The sequence below is a fragment of the Otolemur garnettii genome, unplaced genomic scaffold (assembly GCF_000181295.1).
Source record: "Otolemur garnettii isolate 467f Iridium unplaced genomic scaffold, OtoGar3 scaffold00014, whole genome shotgun sequence".
NCBI classification, from domain to species: Eukaryota; Metazoa; Chordata; class Mammalia; order Primates; family Galagidae; genus Otolemur; species Otolemur garnettii.
In genome coordinates this window covers 2074989-2097093 of record NW_003852409.1, presented here as the reverse complement: position 1 = coordinate 2097093, position 22105 = coordinate 2074989, and the positions used below count along the sequence as shown (strand labels likewise).

Below are 22105 nucleotides of genomic sequence, written 5' to 3'. Positions count from 1 at the left end.
GTAAAGAGTTTTAGGTGTGAAGATGAGAAAGTTCCGGAGACGAACGGTGGTGATGGCAGCACAACAATGAGGATGTACTTAATGCCACTGAACCATATACCTAAAAATGGTTAAAATAGTAAATTCTGTGTTATGTATAGTTTTTCAACATAAAAAATTGAGGAGGAAACAAGACCACCTCCCAATAAAGAAACCTGGTGGCCTGAAGAGGCCCTGGACTCGGGCTCCCACCTGCAGTGTTTGACAAACTCGATGTTTGTGCAGCGGACTTTGCCCAAACTCTCTTCCAAGTACTGCCGGAAGCTGCGCAGGGACACCTGGGTGACATCGATGTAGCTAAGCAGCTCATGGTGCAGCGCGCTGGTGAGAATGACCAGCCTGTGGGACACAGAGGAGGAACAGGACAGTGATGGTGACCACCATGGGGGCATGGGAGAGGCAGTGGGTGATGGTGGCCAGCTGGGGGACATGGAAAGAGTAGGTGATGATGGTGACCAGCCTGGCTGGGGACATGGGAGGGGCAGGAGGTGATAGTAGTTGGCCTGGGGACATGGAGGGGCATGTGGTGATTATGTCAAGCCTAGGGACATGAGAGGGCATGTGGTGATGGTGGTAACCATCCTGGGGACATGAGAGGACAGGTTGTGATGGTGATCAGACCGGGGGCACAGAAGAGGCAGGTTGCTGGCAAGTGACCAGCCTGGAGAGCTTATGAGGGTGAATGATGACCCGGGCCCAGGATGATATCCTGAGAAGCTATTTGAGCTCCACAAGCCATACCCAGTGGCTGCCAGAAACACTACCCAGCTTTTTATGTAGCCAAGGGGGTAGGATAAGAAAGTTCAAAGTTCCAGTATGTGCCGGACACACTGTGTCACGCTGGGTGTGCTGGTCAGAGGGTGTCCCTCTCTTCTCTTGGACCCCTGTTACCAAATTGCTAAATACAATCCCAGGCCCTACTTGATCTTCATCCTCCTTCCAGCAGGCTGTATCTGACCCAAGCAATGTGGCTCCTGCCCCTCATAGTCTCTCAAAAGACTGCCTGAAAGTTTCCTCTTTCCAACCAAGCCCACTGCAACCAGCTGCCTCCCGTGTGCCTGGTGGCTGTGCAGACACCTGCCAGCTCCCTCCCTGTGGCCATCTGGGGCCTCCATCTCATGTCCCTGAATGGCCTCTCTGTAGCCCCTTGCCCTGCCCTGAGCATTCCCTAATCCTGGGCTTGGATAGAGCTCCATCCCTGATTAGGGAACTTGGCTAAAAAGCCACCTGCTACAGGAAGCTTGTCCTGATTTCCCTGAGAGGAAGTTGTCTTTACCACCATTGATATTCAGGGCACTTGGCTGTCCCCTTGCACAGGACTATGCACAAGTTCCCTTGGCTCTCTCTGGCTGCTCATTCTCACCCTCCCACCCAGATGTTTCACAGAGTTTAACTCTGACTCTCCTGAAGAGGTTAATTCAAAACAGGGCTCCTGTCCCTCTCTGTTCCTTTGCATACAGGGAGGAATGGCCCCTTTGAAAGTAGAGTGTGAGGGTGGGATGGAGACTCCAGGGCCCCTTACTTCTGGCTCTTGGTGGCATTCAAGAAGTTGTACTCCATGTCGTAAATCTTGCGGCGGAAGTTTTTGCTCCTTGTGTTTTGCTCTTCTTGGAACTGGCCGAACATCAGCCTCTCCTTCTTCAGGGTCTCAATCACGCCGCCACAGTGGCTGTCCAACCGCTCTTGATGAAGCAAGAGCTCAGCTGGAAAACAGTGAGGTAGTCTGGGACCCCATTCACATCAGCACCTTCCCTTCCTGAAACCGTGCCTGGCCACAGCCCCTCGTTAGCCAGAGCCAGCTGCAGAGCAGGGACAGCTCAAGAGAGGGTCCCTTGTCCTGTGCCTGCTTCCCTCACCAGGGCTTGAGCTAGGGATGGGCTCTGACCCCAGAGAAGCCAGTCTGGGCCAGGCTGTCTCGCTGCTAGTGAAGACACCCTGCCTGAAGCTGAGAGAACAAAGGCAGGGAGGGGGAGAGTCTGGGGAGCAGCCTGGCAGCGGGTAGGATGGGTGGGGGTGCTGGGGAGGGCTGAGATTTGGTTGAGAGGATTGGATGACAACAGCAAGCATGACTCCAAGCAGTCTGGCTTTGCCCCTTGGCATCAGTAGATACTTAGCTTCAGTGAGCCTGGACTCCAGCTGGCCTCCAGGGTGGAGCAGAAGGAACAAGGACTGGGTTGCCAGAGCCCTGTCACAAGCCTTTACTGCAAGCAGAGAGCCCTGCCCCTGCCCATTTGGCCTCTCTGTTGTTTAAAGTGGTGTGAGTGCTGTAGTCCCAGCTCTGCCAAAAATGAATGGTGTGACATGGGAACTTCATTTCTCTGGTCTCAGTTTCTATGCTGTATGTTGGGCCACGGAGCCTGGGAAGAAGGCATGTATGATCTTTTTTATTTCTCCCAGTGCATTTAGTGCACACATTTTCCAGATAAGGATAGTGAGGTTCCATTTGCCAGGCAAGTTGCCAAGGCAGCAAGCAATGGGACTCAAGGCCAGTCATCTGCTTGCACACCTCTCTCTGCTCCAGGCAGCAGGAGTTTGCATTGATTCCTGCAGGGTGCACTCTGCTAGCTCTGCAGGGCTAGGATGCAGCGTGGAGTGTGATTTGAGTGGAGACTCGACAGGGATTATTGAAGGATCCTACTAAAATAGGTGCCCCCTCCCACCATCAGTAGAGCCCACCACCTAAGAGAGAAAGAAATGTCTGTCTTTTGAAGTATAAGAAGTATAAGTGAGTAGGCGGAGATAATGGCTACCACTTTAGGAAGCTGTAACTTGTGCCAGGTGCTCATGCCATTTCAGGAGTTTTCATTACTACTACCATCTGCAGGTGAGGAAGGGGTCAGAGAAGTCAGATAACCCGCCCAGAGACACACAGGTAGAGGGCTCAGATCCCAGTGCTATAGGCTTGCCTCTATAGCATCCACCTTGCAGGTGTGTATCTGATAGGGATGTGAACAGATCTGGGATCCAAGAGCTAAACCAGCACAAGACTCTTCATTTCTGAATCCAACACCCTCTTTCAAATAAAAAAAGAAAAGAAATGCAAACAAAGTCTCAAATGAAGATTCAGAGGACTACCTTTCTCTGCAAGCCTGGGAGGTGTGAGCCCTCATGCACCCCCTGCATGGTGTGATGAGGACAGGCTAAATGCTGCAAGGCAGGGCAGCTGGTGAGCACACAGCCACGGTGGAACAGAGGCTGAGGAGGGGTCTGCGGGAGGGTCGGTCTTTCCTAGCAGGGTCTGTACCTGCCCTGACATTGTGGATGTCCCTTTCAATGTTCTGGGCTCTTGGATGGTGCAGGTGCAGACGCAGCTCCAGTTCTGAATCCAGCTCATCAATTTTCGTGGCCACGACGAGCTGGGTATTGAGGGAACATTGGTCAAACCACTTCTCCAGGTGTTCAAAAAAGCCAGCTCGAAGTCTGAGAGAGAGACCAGCCAGGGTCAGCCCTGCCAGCGATCATGTCCTATGAGAGGTCTTTCAATATCGAGACATTTTCACTCCTTCTTCCCCATTTGATTTCCCAACTGCAATGTATTTCATTGTGTGGATGTACCATACCACTGCTAAGGACACTGGAGATAAGGCCAACCTTCTGCTCTTACAAAGAAGGCAGCAATGAAGAACCTTGCCCATATTTATCTATTTCTGTTGGATAAATGCCTCTGAACTGGAATTGCTGAATCAAAGGTTAAAATTCATTTGTGGTTTGGGCAAATATGGCCACACTGTTTCCATTGGAAGGCAGCTTATACCCTCATCAGCAATGAAGAACGGTTCTTGTTTTGCCACAGTCTCAGAGTGTGTTATCAAACTTTTGAATTTGACAGTTTTGTCACAGTATGACTGAGAATGAGCGTATTTGCAGGTGTTAAGACTATTTAATTTCTTTTTCTGTGTACTGTCCATTAATGTCTCTTGGTCAGTTCTTTATTGTGTATAGCTGCTCTTTTAAAAATTAGTTTCTTGGAACTCTTAATATATTTTGGATATGAAGCTCACTGACTTTGATTTGAGTTGCAAATATGGATCCCCAGATTATCATTTCTTCTCTTTTAAAGGTTATAGAGCTTTTCTGGCCATGTATTGTTAAGATGTCACTCCTCCCAGAATTAATCTATAGATTCAATAAAATAACAAGAGTAAAACCCCAACAGATGTATTCTTATGGAAACTCAATGAGCTGATTCAAAATTTGTGTGGAAATACAGTAATAGTGAAGGCAATCCTGAAGAAGATCGAAGTTGGAGGAGTTACATGACCAGATATTAAGACTTAGAATAAAGCTATTGTAATTAATAAGTGTAAGGTAATTGTGCTAGGAGAGACACACAGAGGAATAGAAAAGATGGCTGAGAAGTGAGGGCAGAGAGGGTCTTCTTGGTAGTGCCCAAGGTCAATTTGTTCTCCATATGGGAAAGAAAGGAATCTTGACTCTTATTCACACCATAAACAAAAATGATTCCAGGTATATTTTAGATGTTAATATGGAAGTTTGGAAAAAGAACAGTTCTAGTATATAATGGAGACTATTTTCATGACCTTGAGCAGGCAAAAAATTCTCAGAACACAAAGTAAACTAGCCCTCCCGTGTGCATTTCCCGTAATGAAAAAACTGACAAATAGAACCTTATTAAAAATAAAAACTTCTATTCGTTAAAGGATATTTTGTGTAAAATCATCCAACACAGAGAGATGAACATTTGCCATATATTTATCAGACAAAAGCCTCATATGGGATATGTAACTAACCCTCATAAATTAATAAGAAGAAAGACGATCCACCAGAAAAAAAAAGCCAAAAGATTTCACTAAGCACTTCACAAAAAGATACACAAATTGCCAGCAGGCAGATGAAAATTCATCCTATTCATTGTTATTCATTGTTATTCTTGTTAGTCCTGAATTGCCAGCAGGCCTATGAAAATTCATCATATTCATTGTTATTCATTGTTAGTTCTGAATTCATTGTTATTCATCAGGAAAATGTGAATTAAAAACACAATGAGGCATGACTATGATTACACCGGAATGGGCCACTGATGATACCAACTAATGTTGAGATTGTGGAGCAACTGGAACTCTCGTACACTGTTGTAAACTGTATAACTCTTAAAACCACTTTTGGAAACTCTTTGGTAGTATCTTTTAGCTATGTTTCCTACAGATAGACATGAACACACTCATGATTCAACAATTCCGCTCTCAGTTATATATATAAGAGAAATGTATACGTATGTTCACCAGAGGACTCGTGCAACATTCAGAACAGCATTATTGTTATATCCCCAAATTGGAAGAGACCCAAATGTGCATCACTAGAATGGATAAATAAAATGGATCGTATTTTTTTAATCATAAGATACTATGCAGAAATAAAAAGTGACCTCTAGCCATATTAAGGAATATACAGGGTAGCCATGAAGTTTGTGCACAATTTTAAATAGTTTAATAGGAAAGAAGCTTATTATTTTAAATTGCACGTGAACTTTATGGGCACCATGTGTATGTCTTACAAATATAATGAAAGAGTGAGTTCTGTATGATTTCATTTAAATAAAGTTCAAAAATAAGTGAAATGAACTTAGAAGTCATATTTGTTATCCCTGGGGAAGAGAGACTGATGATGTGGGATGGGTACATAAGGTGGGTTCCTAGAGGATTAGTAGTGGTTTTATTTCATATGGGAAATATAATAAACAAATAGAATTAACGGATAATTTATTGAGATTTTAATACTTTATGAAAGCTTGTTATCCTTCAATATTCAAATCCAATCAGTTGGACAGAAATTTTCCTTCTGGTGATTCACAAGGTTAGATGACAAAGCACAGAGGTTGGTGCAAGATTCTGGAATTATGGCGTCTACATCAGTGTCTTTCAACCTTCTTTATCTCACAGCACACTTGAACCTATAGTTAAACTTTTAGTTGACCAACTAAAAGAGCAAAAAAATATATACGTACTTTGCTTTGAACTTCTTTTGAAAATGTAATTAATGATCTTTAAAAATTTTTTTGCAGCACACCTAAGATCCTCTCACAATATAACCACTGTGCTGTGGCACACAGGTTGAAAATCACTGGTCTAGAGTCTTATCTTGGATCTAACTGCTACCTATCTTGGAAATCTTGGCTAAATGACTAACTCTCTGAGCTTCAGTTTCTTCATCTATAATGTGAAGTTAATTATAGCACCTCTCACAGTTATTGAAGGGATTAAATACTCTCAATAAATAAGAGCTCAGCTCTTGTGGTGGTTCTTGTTGGTCTTTGTCTTATGGGCTGTGGGGAGGACAGATGAGGAAGAAGTATGTTGTCTTAGGTGAGGTTATGCCAAGGAGCAGGGCAAAGAGCTCAGCGGCCTGTGCTTCTTCCACTTCCTGTCTTTGGCATCCTGCCCATGTGTGAACATGGGAAGTGGACTAGCCAGGTGATATGTAGCTAATTAGTCCTACTTATGACTTTGTAGAGGCAGGAGAGCAATGGAAATGCCATTCAAAAGCCAACTGCAAACATTCATGTTTGGTCCAAACTCTAACACAAAAGCCCAGAAACTTGGGAGTTAGGGGAGGTTAATTTTCAATGTTAGGATTATGGGTCATTTTTCTATTCTTCATTACTATTTTGTATTTTCTGGAATAAATGTGTCACATAGTACATGGTGTGAAATATCATACATGATATATTCATGCCTCTGGTCTATACCTATAGAATTTTTTTTTAAAAAGAAAAGAAACCACTAAGATTTCATGTGTTAGGAACTAGAACCCAGAAGCCTCTGGCAGGGAAAACAGTGTTCATTATGTATGAGGCCCAAGCCAATAGAGCACCCAGGAAGGGGCACAGGGGGTCACACCCATGGAAGATATTTTTGACTGCAAATAATTCCTGGACATTTGCTATTTTTTATTGCATTTCTCATCCCTACCCTCCCTCGGTCACCTATTTAATATATTTTTTTCCTTTTTTCCAGCTAAAACTAGTTCCATCTTTTCTTACAAAATTTCACCTTGTTCATAAAACTCAGAATGACAGAATGAGAATAAACTAGTTTTCTACTCACTGTTTCTTAATTTCTAAAACTAGTTTGGATGGAATTATTGCTTGTTCTATGAAGTTGGCATTGGAAGTGTCTTCGATGAGCAGGACTGAGAAGCTGCCGTGGGGCTTCCTGCTAAGCTCTTCTTTTTCCAGGGACATGAAGACAAAATACATGTTTCCACTAGAGGTTTGGAAGAACTCCATGTCCTCATAGTATATCTCCTCCACAGTCTCTTCATTGTCTTCATCCTAAGCAGGTAATAAGACTTTAAACTTGACATCACTAAATGGACTTGGGGATGTCAACTACACATTCCTTGATGTCAGAGGTTATAAACGCATGGGTCAAATTTTGCCTATATATGGGCAAATATATATATATATATAATATATATAATTATACATATAATTGCCTATATATCCTATATATGGGCAAATATATATATATATAATATATATAATTATACATATAATTGCCTATATATGGGCAATATATATAATATATGTATTATATTATATATATAATTATATATAATTGCCTATATATGGGCAAAATATAATATATATATAGTGCTTTTAAAATTAGGAAGTTCTACATAAAAATCTGAGTTTCTGATTTCTCTCAAAATATCGGAAAGTATGATGATTTTGAGTCTTCGTTCCCATGTGGTACCTCTGGCCGGGGCTGAGTAATGACAATACAGTTTTCAATTACGTCATGATTTTACACTTGGTCTCCAGCCCTCTTTTCTATTATATACCTGTGGGCATTTGATTTTGAGATTCCTGCTTAAAAAGAAGTCTCATTTGCCAACTCTTCCACAGCAATGTAAGAAATGAGTCATTCGCACATATGTAATTATGGAATTCATTTTTTGGTGAATAAATTTGAATGCGTTTTGAGGATATATTAACATGAGAGTCACTTCCCTGCACTCAAAGGGAAGCTTAGATCTGGGTCTTTTGAAAATAGGAAGAGATAAGAAATAAATAGGCTTAGATGAAGCAGGCGAGGCTAAGTTGATCTATTCAATAAAGGGGAGCTAAGAAAGAGAAAGAACAAGGGAAAGATGAGGAAAGCCACAGAGTGGTGAGGGGTGACACCAGAGTAGGCTACAGCATCATGAGGAAGGGAAGGTGGATTTTAAAATCCTAATCCAAAGCTAGCGCTTTGGGAGGTCAAGGCTTGAGCCTGGGAGTTTAAAGCTGCAATGAGCTATGATGATGATAATGCCACTGCACTCTAGCCTGGGCAGCAGAGAGAGACCCTATCTCAAAAATAAATAAATAAATAAAAGCATTGCTGTGAACAAAGAATTGGATCCCTGTGTGCAAAAATAAAAAGTATGAATACTTTTGTAATTCGTTACATATACCTCTAAGGCAGGGGTCCTTAAACTTTTTAAACAGGGGGCCAGTTCACTGTCCCTCAGACTGTTGGAGGGCTGGACTGCGGGCCCCGGGACGAGTCAGATGCTAAGCAGGACAGGCAGCTGCAGCAAAAACACCCTGTGGGCCGGATAAATGTCCTAGGCAGCCCACATGTGGCCCACGGCCGTAGTTTGAGGTCACCTGCTGAGTCTAAGGAGACTGGTCCATTGGGAACTCGAGCTTATATTAGGAATACACATAGAATGAACATAGCAAACTTTCCCCACCCACTGATAAACTCTCTTGTTCCTCTCTTACCTCCTCCTCCTTCTGCTGATTCTCCTCCTCTTCCTCATCTCCCTCATCTTTCTCCTCTTCCTCTTCCTCCTCTTCCTCTTCCTCCTCTTCCTCCCTCTCTTCTTCTTCCCCCTTCTCCTCTTCATCTTTTTCCTCTTCTTCCTCTTCCTCTGCCTCCTCCTCCTCCTCCTTCTCTACTTGAAACATCACATTTTTCTGGTTCAGAGATGATTTCAAGGAGCTCTCTTTTTCCACCTGCATTTCATCTGATCCTTGAATAGAGCTCTCTTTGGACTCATCCATTTCATCACTCAGTGCAGACTTTTCCTGCTGGCTCAGGACCTCTTTAGTTATGGAGGACTCTGATTCTTGATCTTTTTCTTCTGTCTTTTCTTCTGTCTCTTTGCTTATGCTTTCCTCGCTTTTGCTTACTTCCACTTTAACCTTTGGCACTTTCTTTGTTCTTCTAATTGTCTTCTGGAATTTCTTTTCATGTATTTCTGTTGATAACCAACACCAAAGTACAGGAAGAGATGATTTACCAACATTGCCTGAATTGGGCCTCCCCAACCCACAAATATTATGTACAGAACAGTGAAGTCAGGGAGAATCATACTTGAATTGTGAAAGTGTTACCTGGTTCCCTGAATTTTAAAATGACTTCTCCAGACAAGTTCTGCAAGGAAAAACCATGAGTCATTGAGGGACCACCACTGCCTTTATAGACGGCCACTTCTTTTTACTTTCTTTCTTTTTTATTGTTGGGGAATCATTTAGGACACAAAGAACCAGGTTACATTGCTTGCATTTGTTAGGTAAAGTCCCTCTTTTAATTGTATCCTGCCCCCAAGAATTGTGTCACACATGGTGACCCTCCCACCCCCTCACAGAGCACCACTTTAAAAGAGAAAAGCATCTCTTTTCTTTTCAGTAAAAGGACCTCCCCTTAATATCTGATGCAAGCCTTGGCTAACTTAGTTCATTGCAGTAATGAAGTGGTTTCCACACCAGGAAACTAGTTTTCCTTAATTCCATGCTGCTAGGAAACCATTACAGCACGCATGGGAAGTAATGGAATAAAAGCTTATTCTGACACATTCTTGGTAGTGATCTGGAGCAAAGGGGGGAAAAATAGATAAATTGAGGGATGCAAACAAGGGGCGGGAATCTGCTGCATTTGTGCTGGATAGGAACAGACAGAAAGAGGACTCTCACGATCCTGGGAACCCCCTTGATAACTCCACAAATTCCTTGTTTGCGTAACAGTGTTATGGGTAACAGTGAAGGCTGTGGGGTTTGCAGGTCTGGATTTGAATACCAGCTTCTTACAAGCTGAGTAATCTTGGGCAAGTCCTTTAATCTGTATGGGGCTCAGTGCCACCCCCATTAGTTCCAATGAAATAGAGATTATAACAGTATTCACACTTTTAACCCAGGTGACCAAAGTGATCTCAGAGGGTGGACAATGAGCTCATCTTCCAATAGCCTAAGCGTCTACCTCAACCCTGGTGTCAGAGGGAGCATTTATTTATAATCTAAGCAGGAATCCCTTCAGAGGGCAGAGATTCTCTGGGAAAGAGCCAGGCATCCCGGATAGGACTCTGGCTATATATGAGGGAAAAGAGCCAGACTCTAGGGGATTCAAACCAGGACACTCCAAGTATTCTTGCATTTACCCAGAGAGCCATTTGTTGTGTCTGCATTATATGCAAGAACCTGCACTAAGGGGGGGCCAAAGTTGAACAAAAATCAATAAGGCACACTGGCCCTTCAGGAAACACATTCTAGCTGGGTGCTCTCAACTGTATTTGACAACTGAGTACCAAAACCTACTTAGAGACCAGAGAGGTGGCAGGGGATGAGGAAGGTGAGCTGAGAGGTGAGACTGAGTAAGCAGGCTCCTGTCCTGGTAGTGGACCAGAAGGATAGGTGGGGTTGAGACAGAGGGGTCCCAGCAGAGACAGCAGGATGAGGAAAGCTAGCTGGCAGAGGGGGTATATGCAGGAAGAGGGGTGATTTTTCTGGACCAGGGAGAGTGAAGGTGGGAAGCAGTGTAGAGCCTCATGTTGGGACTGTGAATTTGCTTTGGTGGGGCACTTTTGAGCAGGAGAGTAAGTGGCTCAGGGCTATATTTTAGGAGAATTAGGTGATGGTGGTGGGTACGATAAATGGAACTCCAACTGTCAAATAAATTAGCCTTTTCATTGCAAATTCATCTATCCCTGAGCCCGGAATTCTGAACTTTCTCCCAACTGAGAAAGAGATGGTCTTTTTAGAGTCACTTTCAGCTTCTCTCTCCATGATGTCCTGACATTGATTTCAATTCTACAGGATTAGGATTGGCTTTCAAGACTAGGCAGATCAGAATGAGAAGTCAGCTTCTCCCTGTGCTTCTCTGTGAGTGGCTGGATATATCATACTCCTCTCCATACCTGTTCAAAGATTTCACGCACGAAGAAGTGTTGGCTGAGGGTGCAGCTGTAGGAGTTGAGTTCTTTCAGTATGATCACTGGGTACTCCATTACTTCCTTCGACAGGAGCACATGAAAACATTTATACCTGGGAGGCAAGGAGGTGAGACCACTGTCTCAGGGAGGCTCAGCTGACAGAAGGAGACCCCAGGCAGAAGCCACAACCCTGACCCCAAAGAGGTGGCTGGAATCTGGCCCTTAGCTTGCCCGTGTGGGCAGCTATTTTTCTCATCATACAAGGAAAATGTGCTTTTAGCAGAATATTTGAAAAACACACATGAGAGTTTTCTATATGTTGTAAAGTGAGCTTCCTTTTCCTGTCCACTGTCCTAACTCTGTCCTTGAATTTTACAGTTATCTATGTTCTCCCATCAAACCTCTGAATATGCCAAGGCCCAGGCTTTTGTCTGTTTCTCAGATTAGGAGACCAAGGCTTAGAGGGGTTACTTTCTTGCTGAAAGCTATATTTCTGAATCTAAGTTTTACAGTCAATTGGTGATAAAATTCCATTTCTGTGAGTCCTTATGGAGTTGGTTGCACAAAGGCACAAAGACACAGGAAAGTTCACAGAGAACCGTTTGTCATATTGAAAATTGGAGCCGATCAAAAGCAGGGGATCAATTGAGGGATGTTAAATCATCAGGAAGTATCTGTAGTAAGGAATGCTACATGATCATTTAAAAATTGAAATATAGGGAGGTTTGATAGAGGGAGGGTAAATGGGGGGACCACGCCTATGGAGAATATTGCAAGGGTACAAGTCAAATCTATCAAGAATAGAACATAAATGTCTTAACACAATAATTAAGTAAATGAGGTGAAAGCTATGTTGATTAGTGTGAAGTAAGCACTCCAAATTGTATAAAAAATCAACACATTGTACCCCACAAATGCATAAATGTATTCATGATCTATGTGTATATGACTTAATAAAAGGAAAAATATTGAAATATATCTGCACTTATAGGACAATTTGCATAGTGTAACCCAATCTTTGTTATTAAAACACTGTATGTGTATATATTCATGTATATACATGTGTCTGTCCATAGAAAGGAGTAATTGGGCAGGAACGAGGAAGAAAATCTCTATGTTTGCAGTGGTTGAATTTGAGGTCCCATGTTCTTGTTTATTTGTTTTTATTTATCAGGCCCAGGCAAGGCTCAAACTCACTGCCCCTGACATGCAGGACTGGCCTGCTAACCACTGAGAAGAAAAGCCAGCTGGGCCCCATGTTCTTGACTCTTAAATTACATTGCCTTGAAAACCTCCCTCCATGAACTTTTCACACTTCTCCTGGAAGCTTCATTGTTGGCAGATAGTAAAGCTGAAGTGGACCACAATGTTTGCAAAGTCAGAGGCACGTTTTCCATATTCAGATTGATGGGCAGGCCCCTGGACTCCCATGCAGTCTGCTCATAATCTCGCAGATGAGTTCCTGACTATCCCCTCTTGTCTTCTGGGGTCTGGTCAGCCTACCTGGATTTCATGGTCTGCAGAAAATCTTTGGCCTTTTCCAGGTGAAATGCCAGTGTTTCTTCACGGCTCTGCTGCCTCAGTTGGTCTACGATCTTATCAAGGTGGGACTCCAGAGCCTGGAGGCAACCCCAAAACAAGAGGAAGTAGAATGAGCAACAGAGTGAGTGACTTTCGGGGACCTTGCCACTGGAACTGAGGCCTGGGCACCTGGGTAGGTTGGGATGCTCTTTATACAAGTGGCGCGTGAAATCTGCCACCACTCTCACTCTCTCTACTTTAGGCCTCTGGATGTTTCTCTGTGACTAGGATTCCCTGCCCACTGTACACCCCAGGGCCCAGCTCAGATGGGGACATGTCCCTCACACCCCGGACTCTGCTCAGGCCAGTGCCATATCTTCCCGTGGTACCTCACTCTCTTCTCAACAGTTGTACTCAAAGTCAGATGCTGAATTGATGCCCCTCATTCCCAGAGTATGTGAGGACAGGTCAGTGGGCACAGTTGACCCTCTGGCACAGGGTGACTGCCAGACACAGACATCAACGCCCTCACACTCTATAGAGCTGTGAAATGATTCCAGATGCTTACGCAGTCGGCTATGTGAATGACATATATGTTGCTGTAAGAAGATCTGGGAGCATGTTCCCCCTTCCCTCCGAGAATGTAACATTTTATCATATGAAGTTACCTCAAGTACTGGACATACTTCAAAGTACACACAAACTCAGGAGTTTGACGGACCCTGTGGGAGCTTAGGCCAGATAGTTTTCATACTATCAGCAGCTTCTCTGATAGAGAGAGCTCAGGCTGCAATAGGCCTTGGGCTATGAAGTGTCCCTGTCAGCCCCAGCATCACCCTCAGGCTTCCAGGGACTGGGTATCATCACAGATCTCTGCTGTGTTGGCCTTCAAGCCACCCTCATCCTGACGGACTAACCAGACTTTAACAACCATGGAACTCACTCACCATGTGGTTAAGGGACCTTGTCCACCCCTGTGAGTCTGTCTGTCCCTGTGGGGTTTGTTCATGTTATTCTCCCCCTCTTTAAGAAGTGTCAACTTAAGAAAAAAAATTCTCTTTGTACGGCAGTAAGCCACATGATTCACGATATCATCCTTTGGTCATCTCCTTACTTTATCTGTCTGTCTGTTCTTATCTCTCTCATGTACTCTCTTACAGCACATTTGGTTCCAGAGACTGCACATGGCTGGGACCTAACTCAAGGAGAGTTCTGCTACTCCCATCTGACCCATGACCAAGGTCAGCCAAGTTTTATAGCTAAAGAGTCCATATGTAGGTCTAGGATCTGTTTGCGTTCACTTCTGTTTGTGGTGGGGGCCACACCTGGTTCTCCTGGTTGTACTTCTGTTGGTGCTGCTCCATCCTCTTCTCCAGCTCCAGCTCCTGCGTGGACAGCTTGGCCTGGTGGGTTTCCCACAGCTGCACTGCCTCCTTGAAGTAGTTGAAGAGATCTGTGGTTTGCCACTCGGTCTGCTTTGCCAGGGACTCGAAGGATTTCTGCAGTGGCAGAATCCAGCAAATGAAACTTGAAGGCAATGGGCCATGAGGAGGGGCCCACTCAGGGGCCCTGCATCTCCAGCAACTGAACAGCACTGCCTGCACTTGCCAGAAACCCTCCCTCAAGGTCAACTTCTGGGCTCTCCCTGGGATCTTGGCCATTCCTCCCTGGGGTAGTGTCTCTGGTCTGCCCAGAGCTATGTCCTTGGTCTGGTTGAGCCTAAACTCTCACCTCTAGACCTGTCCTATGCTACACAAAAGTCACTGACAGAGAAAAACTGGAGTTTGGGCACTCAGGTGGGGACATACTGATAGTGGCTGGGGGCATCTCTCCTTCCCTGGAGTTCCCAGACTCATAGCATCTGGGCTAAATACCTAACTTGCTAAATCCTCTCACACACCACTTTTTAAAAACACATACATATCTTATGCCTTCATCTGGGTGAGGGGTCAGTAAATTATTGCTTACAGTCTAAATTTGGCCCATTATCTGCTTTTGTTTGGTTGGGTTAGCCAAGTATGGATATCACACTGTTAGTTGAAAAGGTCAAAAGAAGACATTGAATGAAGTGAAAATTATCTGAAATTCAAATCTTAGTGTCCGTCAATAAAGTTATCTGGACACAGCCACATCATTCATTTCTGCAGTGCCTGGGACTGCTTTTGTGCTACACTGGTAGAGTTGATGAATCATGACAGAGAACTGACGGCCCACAGAGCCTAAAATAGTCACCATCACAGAAATATGCCCTTCACAGAAATATGTGTTGATCCCACTCAAGACAATAAGTGTCTTGGGCTGGGGGCTGATTGTACCCACAGTTCTTGAGTGCCCAGGGTCGGCAAGGGCTTCCCCAGAGCTCTGCACAGCACCCACGTCTTTGGTGGCAGGAAAGGGACAGGGGATGAATCCTGTAGTGGCCTGGAGGAGGGAGCTACTCTGTGAGGGGCTGGCAAGGATGAGGGCAAGTGGACACACTAGGGACATGAAAGTTGGAAGCCCTCAGACTCTATTCTCCTTATAACCTGGCACCCCCCACCAGGGTTTCCACCACGCACGTCCAAGAGTTCCAGTTCCTCCTCCACCTTGGCCTGGAGCCCTCCCATCGTCTGGAAGAAGGACTGGTTCACCAGGGTTTCAGCCTCTTCCTCAGTGCAGACTTTCCAGTCCAGCAGCTGCTTCTGGGTGGGGGACACAAGGCAGAGCCTGACTTAGGCTGCAGACCCCACATGCTATGGGACCCGGAGTTGCTCAAGACAGACCTGAGGTCTCTTGAAAGACCCCTGCTTCCTGAGAATTCTGATCCCCCCCACCCCCAGGTCTGGAGGGGCTGGCCAGAGATGCAGAAGCTGACTAGCGGCAGCAGGAGAGGAGGCCCTCACAGCTCAGCACTCTTCAGAACAGTTATGCTTTACCAGGTAGGGAAAATGGACGGAAAGTGGGGCCTGGTAGGGCAGGAGGGTAGAAGAGGAAGAGGGGACGGGAGAAGGGAGGACGGGAGAGGGGAGGGTATTTGGTGGGACCTCACCTATTGTGCACAATGCAATGGTACATCTCAAACTACTGAAAGTGTAGTATGACTGTCTTACCACACAAATAAGTAAGTGAGATGATGGAAGTGAGTAAATCAGGTTGATTTAAACATTCCATATTGTATATCAAATCAGCACATTGTACCCCATAATTATACACAGTTATGATTTAACAAAAAAATACTAAATAAATAAATAAATATAGAACCTGCCACACAGTAAAAAATAAACGAATAAATAAATAAAAGAGGGGGCACTGCAGTAACGCCCAGGATGTGATCCCCATTTATAAACAAGGGTGAAGTTTGAGGTGATCTGGGAGTACGTACTTCATCTGACACGGGCTTCCTAGAGAAGGTGAAGTGGGCTAAAACCTGAGGATGGCAGGGACAGCTGGGGAAGGGGTGTGGCAGAAGGAACAGCTACAGAATGCTCAGAGGCCAACGAGCACTTGGGACCCCTGTGAAAGGAAGAAAAGCCGGATCTAGCCGGCAGGTGGGAGTCGGGTGGGGCAGGCCGAGGGCAGCAGGGGCGGGGCGGCCGGGCACAGCAGGCCCCACTCTGCGTTCCTCCCCTCAGGCCTGCAGGGGGCGCCCACCTTGCAGTCCCGCATGCGGGTCAGGCACTCCTCCCAGGTCTTCTCATACTGCAAGTGGATGCGCATCAGGCAGTCCATGTGGTAGGTGTCTGCGTGGGCAGAAAACAAAACAGGTCAGCTGCTCTTCCAGAAGCAGGAGGGGACTTAGAAAGGGGAGCGTCAAAAGGAAAGCAGCTTCTCCCCAGCAAAGTGCCGCCACAGCTAAGTGGATCTAGGTGAAATCGCTGGTACTGATTCTGATTTCTCCTTACAAAATTCCTGACACCACATGAGGAGCGCGAATTTCTGAACCTGATTCTTAACTGGCTTTCAGGGGTTACGGAATTCCTTTGGGGAAACTACACCAGGTCACACACCGGCCACGAGGCTGCAAACTAATGAGTGCTTACAGATCTGTCTGTGGTCCTTTACAGAGACGCGACTCGCGAAACACCCAGAGCTCTTTCATCTATGTTTCTCGCCGCCTCTCCTGTGTTTCCCAGTTTATAATAAACTCCGTGTGACTCCGGTTAGTGCTCCTGCCAGTTTCCAGAAACTGAAGGGCCTCAGAGACGTTTTGTAGTGGTGGTTCTTTGACAAGGGCTGGTGGAAGGGCAGTGTAGATGGCAGTAGGTCGGAGATTTAGGACACCTCAGACGGCTGCTTTGCGCAGGAACTGTCGAGAACAAGCTCTGCAGCTGCTTTTTTTTTTGTCCTCAGGGTCACTTTCTGGCCTAGGGCATCCCTATGCTTCCGGGAAGTCACCACAATGGGTTCTCCCAGGTCCCCTGCTTCCTTCCACCCTGATACCCCTCTGAATGAACCCTGGGCTTTCTCTGACTTCATTAGGAGAAGCTCAGAACCTTCTCCTGAGGTCCCACTGCCTCAGGATAATGCCCAGGTTCCCCACATAGCCGACATGGCCAGCAGAGTTGGCCCCTTTGCGTCTTCCAGCCTCTCCTGCTGCCTTCTCCTTTCTGTGACGGGCCAGTCACCTGCTGTGTCCTTCCAGATACTTCCCCATCTTACTTGCCTTGCAGGTCTCAAATGTTCTATTGCTTATTTGGCAAGCTCTTCCATGACCCCTAACCAGTTGTGTCTGACTGTGGGCTCATGTAGCTTGTGACCTGTTCATTCCTTGCTATCATGTTCCCTTTTGTCTAACTTCTACTCTGGACTGGAAGTGGCCCAGGGCATAGCCACCTGCTAGTTGCCAGGGCCCAGCACAAAGCCTGTCCCTAGGAGGCACTGAATGAATGGCAGCAATTATTTAGCATCTTGGGACTTGTACAGAAACACCCTTAGCACCATGAACCTGAGAGCCCTAGGAGCCATGGCAGGTACTAGTAACCAAAGTATTTAGCCAGGTCCAGCTGTGATACTTCACTGGCTATGTGACCTTGGGCAGGATGCTTCACTTCTCTGTGCTTCTGAGTCCTCTAGTACAAGAAGACAATAATACTACTGATCTTACTAGGCTATTGTGAGCCTCAAATGAATGGACAATTGTTATATAACTTCTAGAGCAGGCATCCTCAAACTACAGCCCGCAGGCCACATGCAGCCTGCCTAGGACATTTATCCAGCCCACTGGGTGTTTTTGCCACCACTGCCTGTCCTGCTTGGCAGCCAATTTGTCCCGAGGCCTTCAGTCCATCCCTGCAACAGTCTGAGGGACAGTGAACTGGCCCCCTGTTTAAAAAGTTTGAGGACTCCTGTAGCAAGACTCAGTAAACATTTTCTATAAAGAGCTAGAAAGTAAATAATTTTAGCTTTAGAGCCATTTGGTCTCTTTTGTAACTACAGATGCTGCTCAGCTTATGATGAAGCTACATCATGATAAAGTCATCGTAAGTTGAAAATATCATTTGTCAAAAAAGTGTTTAGTACACCTAACCTACCAAACATCACAGCTCAACTAGCCTACCTTAAATGTGCTCAGAACACTTACATTAGCCCCACAGTGGCAAACTCATCTGGCAACACAGAGCATGGCAGAGTGTCAGTTGTTTACCCTTGTGATGGCAGGGCTGACTGGGAGCTGTGGTTGCTGATGCTGCCCAGCATTGGCCAAGAGCTGAGGACCATCATACTCACTTCTGCCATTTAGAGCAAAAGCAATCAGAGGCAATATATAAACAATTAAGGCGGCTGTACTCCAATAAAAACTATTTACAAAATAACCAATTCATGGGCTATAGTCTGATAACCTTTGTTATAGAGCATTTTTAAACATTACCATTTATAATTGAGCCCTGAACTACTACTGGAAATCAATGCCACAAGTAAGGACTGTTATTACTTCTCTTGACATCTCTATTTTATGGAGGGGAAAATTGAGGCCATAACTCAATTGGCCTTGACTTCCCTAAGGTCACATAGCCAGAGTGGAGCAGAGCTGGATGTCAAACAGGGAGACCATGTGCTTCCCCACACACCCTTGGGACATGGTCCCTAAGCCATCCTCAGAGCCCTCTCTTTTTCTCCATGTTTGGTCATGGGTCAAGGGTCAGGGGTCAGAGTGTATGGCTGGCCTGGCTTCAGGCTGGATAGTGATGGGGTGGCCCTAGGAAGGCAGGAAGGAGCTTCCAAGTCCTCAGACCTCACTCTTCCCCCATACGCCCTTTCCTCCTCCCCAGGATGGAGGTACCACCCATCTCTATTCAGATAGATGACTGACTGCCTGGCTAAGCCACGACAAAGCTACTACTTGAACAGAATTCTGGGGAGACCTGACTGGGGTCCCACAAACATCACTTACCAAGCTGCTTGTTCAGGGCCTTGAGAGATAAATGCCACTCAGTCAACTGAGTCTTGTTGTAATTGGGGGGCAGGAGGTCACTGGGGAAGGAAGATATGAAGAGTAAGCCACACATGAACAAAACTCTTATTTGCCAAAATGGACAGCATCTTCAAGGAACATAGCTCCAGAAGAATAATCCATTTAAATACTGAAGAAACAAAGGGACCTGGGGATTTCCTGCTGCCAAAACACACCTCTCAAAAAGGTCTTTTAATATACATCAGTTTGTTACGTAGAAAGAAAACCCTGATTTTTCTTAGTGGGAAAAAATAAACTGTTCAAATCACCTGACCAAGGAAGCCTAATTCTAAGAAACTATTCTGAGAGAACAATGTAAAATGCATACAGAGTGTATATGCCTTAAAATGTTCACTTAACAGTGCTATTTGTAAACACATAATAATGAGGAAAAATCTTCTATTCCAACAATAGGAAGCCATCTAATAAAGTACAGTGAATTCTCTTCTGAAGTCCTTAAAAGTAGTATGGCAGATTGAAAAATGGTCAGTTTTGTTAGTTCCTCCCATGGAGAGGTGGAATCTTTTTCTCCACCCCTGGAGTCTGGGCATAGCCACGGGATTGGCTTTGACCAGTGGGATATTAGCAAATGAAACCAGCAGAGGCTTGAGAAGGACGGTGCGTGGACTTGCCCTCTCTCACTGTGGGGACTTCTTCTCCCACTTGCCATGGGTAGAAGCCCAGGTTGGCCTCCTGGAGGCTAAGAGAACACATGGAGAGAGTCCCCACCTAACCCAGCAGAGGCTCCATACACGGGAGTGAGGCCATCCTAGACCACCCAATCCTGGCCAAACAAGTGCAGACCAGGGGAGCCACCCAGCTGACTTCACAGAACTGTGAAAAACTAGAAATTACTGTTATTCTAAGACACTAACTTTTGGTTGATGTTGAACAGGGTGGAAAAATTCCTATGGCCAGACAGAACTTAGGATTTCTTGTTCAAACCAGGACATTTTTGACAGTGAAAGGAGTCACTACTCATCATTGTGCCAGGACAAGATTTGTAACCTGGGATGGTCTTGGGCAAACTGGGATTCTGGTCATCCTACTTATGATGGGACAGCAAAGAGCAAAGGGTAGGGACGAGAGTATGTACAACTTAGCCTCAATTCCAAGCATGATGCTCAACGCAGTGTGGTCGCCTGGGACAGAAGTGACACAAGCAGGATAATGTGAGATCCAGGTGAAGTCAGGTGTTTAGTTAATAGGAATGCATCAAAACTGATATCTTAGGACCATCCAATGTTGATGTAAGATGGAAACATCAGGATAAACTGGCTGAGGAGATAGGGCTATGAATTCTGTGTGCTCTTTTTATAAATTTTCTGTAACTCTAATATGACTCTAAAATGCAAACCTTTTTTTTGAAAAATTATTTTAATATTATATGTCTATACACAGTGTACTTATTGGGGCCAAGAAAATTCATTGGGATTCTCCCAAGCCCTAGGGAATCCTTGCTATCACTACCACATGCTTTGGACAGGGCCCATGTATGAGCAGCAGGGAGGATCCCCATCAGGTTTCTGGAGTTTTGGGGTTTCTGGAGAAAGGGCCTGGAGCTGTGGCCTGGGAAAGGGTGTAGGGCTCCCCATGTTGCCCTGTGAGGCAGTTACCTGGGACAGCTCCTCCTGCTTTATTAAAAGGCCCCTCTCTGTCTGGAAGGTCAGGGAAGAATAGGGGTCCTCTATACAGTGGGCTTTCAGGGCACTATCAGGTTCTGACCAGGACCCCAGCCTTCCCTGCTGAGGTCCACCTGGTCCATGATTAGGGCTTTGAGCCTTTACCTTGATGCCTGTGCACTTAAACCTTGTGTTTACAGTACCTGCTCTGGATGCTAGACTCGTGTCCTGACTTCACTGTCTACACTGTCCCATTGTGAAGGAGTGGCAGATTTTCTCCCACCTTATCCCAGCAAAGTCAAACAGGCCCACCCAGTTCCACCTGCAGACACTGCCATTGCATGGTGTCTGCCAGCTGTGCCCAGAAGCATTCAGATCCCCTCTCTCCCCTCTATTCAGACAGGGAGCCCATCAGCCCAAAGTTAGGGCCTGTGAGAGGGGTGTGGTGGGGCATAGAGGAAGGCAGCCTAGACATCTTTCTGGCTTTTGTTTTCAAAAGCCTAATATCTAGGAGAGTCCAGTGCATAGATGAGAAGGCATTTGTGGGCGAGGGCTGAGAGCCATGGGGACCAGATGTTTCCCACCCCAATAGAAAGGGGCTGTGGGCAAGTGGGAGCACAGCGGGACAGGCAGGTGTCTGGCAGTGGCAGCCTGGACTCTGCTTCCTGGTGGCACCGGGGAAGGAACTGCAAGATGTAGGGCCCTGGAGGGAAATGCTGCCAGGGCATGAAGACCTGGGCCCAGGGCAGCCCCCTTGAGATTCCTGCGTCCAACTGTCTTAGAGGTTGAGACCCCAAGGAATATTTGAGTTTTTCCCAGTTTAAAGAACAGTTAGAAACAGGTTAAATTACAGAAAATCCCACAAGTTCCTCTCGTGTCCTTTACACCTGGATCACAATGTAACTGCCCACGGGGCAGGAAGCACACGTCAGGGGAAAGACCTTTTGGCTCAGCCATGTGGGATCCTAATAGTCACTGAAATCCTAGGAGCACTTAGGACCTGGGTCAGGAAATGAGAAGACCCGTGTCCCTGGGTAATGAGGTGGGAGGAATGAATGAGGTGTGGGGAGCAGGAGGAACATTTTCCCCACACACAGTATCTCTGCTTTGCAGTTCCAAGCAGGCTCCATCCCTAGGCAGTGGGCTTCCAGGGCCTAGAACAGTGGTTCTCAACATTCCTAATGCCACAACCTTTTAATGCAGTTTCTGTGAGTCGTGACCCACAGGTTGAAAACCGCTGGTCTAGAACATTCAGTGGGCACCCCCCTTATTAGGGGATCTGAGTCGGATCCCTTAATAAGGGGGATGTGGGTCTGGACCCACATCTGAGGGGAGT

General features: G+C 45.7%; 1 protein-coding gene across 1 annotated transcript in view; it reads right to left on the bottom strand.

Annotated features, from left to right (window-relative positions):
- The window catches only part of CCDC180 (coiled-coil domain containing 180), an 81579-nt gene that overhangs the window by 33713 nt on the left and 25761 nt on the right, over positions 1–22105 (bottom strand). The window contains 13 exon segments of the mRNA XM_023510544.1: positions 232–378; positions 1562–1742; positions 3284–3459; positions 7104–7332; positions 8737–8881; positions 8948–9249; positions 9386–9425; positions 11182–11308; positions 12700–12815; positions 14043–14216; positions 15276–15398; positions 16348–16436; positions 19088–19167. Coding sequence (XP_023366312.1) covers positions 232–378; positions 1562–1742; positions 3284–3459; positions 7104–7332; positions 8737–8881; positions 8948–9249; positions 9386–9425; positions 11182–11308; positions 12700–12815; positions 14043–14216; positions 15276–15398; positions 16348–16436; positions 19088–19167 — 1929 coding nt within the window.